Genomic DNA, 2,500 nt, shown 5'->3' with positions numbered 1-2,500 from the left:
ATGGAGGTTTGTGGTTCTGTGTGTATGTATGGTTGTGTGCATGTCCTGCATGTGTGTCCAATGTATGATCAGAGTGTATTTTCAAAAGCTACAGAAAAACATCTCAGCTCATTCATGGTATCCCTCTTTGTGTGTGTGTGTGTGTGTGTGTGTGTGTGTGTGTGTGGTGTGTGTGTGTGTGTGTGTGTGTGTGTGTGTGTGTGTGTGTGTGTTTGTGTGTGTGTGTGTCTGTGTGTGTGTGTGTGTGTGTTTTTCTGTTTGTGTTGTGTGTGTATGTGTGTGTGAGTGTGAGTGTGGTGTGTCGTGTGTGTGTGTGTGTGTGTGTGTGTGTGTGTGTAGTGTGTGTGTGTGTGTGTGTCGTGTGTGTGTGTGTGTGTGTGTGTGTGTGTGTGTGTGTGTGTGTGTGTGTGTGTGTGTGTGTGTGTGTGTGTGTGTTGTGTGTGCGTGCGTGCGTGCGTGTGTGTCTCAGCTCTTCAGGCTCCAGTGGTGTTGGAGACCGTGTCCTTGCTCAGCTTCTGACAGAGATGGACGGCATCGAGCAGCTCAAAGACGTCACGGTACTGGCCCGCCCACCAACCGCCCCGACATGATCGATAAGGTACGGGCCTGCTCTTCTTTCTGTGTGTGTGTGTGTGTGCTGTGTGTGGTGTTTAGAGCCCTCTGCGCTCTGCCTCTCATCTTAAGGCTCTCAGCCCCCCTGTCCTCCCCTCACCCCCCATGAAACTTCCTGAGACTTGATCAAAGGCAGAGCCCCCATCCTGTCAAAAACAATCCCACTGAAAAGAGCACTGCTACACAGGCTACTGATTCAGATCTCTCCCCCTCTTCTCCCTCTCTTCTGTCTCACTCTTTCTCTCCCTTTATCTATGTCTTCCTCTCTCTTTCCCTCTCTCCCTCCCTCTCTCTCTTTCTCTCGCTCCTTCTCCCTCTCCGCCCTCCACCCCCCCTGTTCTTGTTTCACTAATGGAGTTTGTTGTGTTTAATCAAGCCGCTGTACCTCCTGCCTGCTTCCTCCTGTCAGTACTGGGCTAAGGGCTCTATGTTTCCCCCTGGCTGGTGCTGCTGTGTCTGTGCTGGGGTGCTGGAGGCTGTGTCTGTGCTGTGGGGCTGTGTTTGTGCTGGGGGGCTGTGTCTGTGCTGGGGGTTTGTGTCTGTGTTGGGGAGCTGTGTCTGTGCTGTTGGGGAGCTGTGTCTGTGCTGGGGAGCTGTGTCTGTGCTGTTGGGGATGGGGGTGCTGTGTCTGTGCTGGGGGGCTGTTGGGCCGGAGGCAGTGCAGAGCAGTGCAGAGCAGTGGCCAGGGCTGTGGGGGCAGACAGGGTCGTTTTCTGCAGCTCTGCAGTCTCTCGCTCTTCCCCTCTCTGTCTGTATCCCTCTCTCTCTCTCTCTCTCTCTCTCTCTCTCTCCTCTCTCTCTCTCTTCTCTCTCTCTCTTCTCTCCCTCTCACTCTGGTTCTTTGGAGCGAGATCATCTTCCACATGTCAGCACGCAAGCTGATGTCAATGGAGATCTGACCCCATGTGCACCATTTCTCCTTGTCTTCTCTTTGTTTTTCTCTTATTCTTTCGCTCTCTCTCTCTCTCTCTCTCTCTCTCTCTCTCTCTCTCTGTCTTCTCTGTCCATCTTTCTCTTTTCATTCTCTATCTCTTCTCTCCATCATCCGTCCCTCCCCAACCGTCCCCTTTAGTCACCACTCTGGCCGGCTCCCTGCTGAGTCTCTTGTCATCTGGGCAGCTGACAGGCGCTGTCACCTCTTCCAGTAGAGCCCCCACCATCAGCACTCAGTGCGCCCCCCCCACCCGCCCCCCCCCCACCCAACCCCTCCGAGCTGTCCTGCCCCCAGCCCCCTCCTGCCCACTGACTTGGCGGCTCCCTTGCTGTGAAGCCACTTCCTCCAGGACTGCGACCCTTTGGGTATTTTAAGCCCCATTAGGGCCGTGCGCACTCCCAGTGTGACTCCCTGCCAGGGAGAGCGCCATGCGGGGCGGTGGGGGGGGCGGGGGGGCACCCAATGAATCCCCTGCCAACAGCCGAAGCAGGGGCCCTGTCAGCTGAGAAATCAGATTTGATCTTACCCCCCCCCCCCCCCCTTCAAAACCACACACACACACACACACACACACACACCACACACACACACACACACACACACACACATACACACACACTCCAGGTCCCACTCCCACTTATTCTGAGGGGCCCCATTTGAATGTCCAACACAGTGTGGCCCTCTATGAAACACTCAAGTGCCCAAATGGTGTACCACTTTTCAAGGTACTTCTATAGGTACCCCGTAAAAACTAACATTATTTCAGCAACGCACCTATCCCAACCATACACACACATTCATGTACCCAGAACACAACACACACACACACACCCTCCCTCTGGAAGCACCATCCACCACAAACTCCACACACACGTACCACACACACGTACACACACACACGTACACACCAAACATACCACAGGGCACTCAATTTCCATAAGAATGGGTAGTATG

General features: G+C 54.1%; 1 protein-coding gene across 1 annotated transcript in view; it reads left to right on the top strand.

Annotated features, from left to right (window-relative positions):
• Positions 1 to 2,500, top strand: part of afg2a (AFG2 AAA ATPase homolog A) — a gene marked incomplete at both ends in the record, with an annotated part of 132,769 nt that overhangs the window by 34,447 nt on the left and 95,822 nt on the right. The window contains 2 exon segments of the mRNA XM_080840765.1: positions 470 to 566; positions 569 to 598. Of these exon segments, the coding sequence (XP_080696891.1) occupies positions 470 to 566; positions 569 to 598 (127 nt within the window).

The sequence above is a fragment of the Sprattus sprattus genome, assembly GCF_963457725.1.
Source record: "Sprattus sprattus genome assembly, chromosome: 6".
In the NCBI taxonomy this organism is placed as follows: domain Eukaryota; kingdom Metazoa; phylum Chordata; class Actinopteri; order Clupeiformes; family Clupeidae; genus Sprattus; species Sprattus sprattus.
The sequence above is the reverse complement of the archived record's forward strand: the minus strand, read 5'-3'. Positions and strand labels throughout refer to the sequence as shown.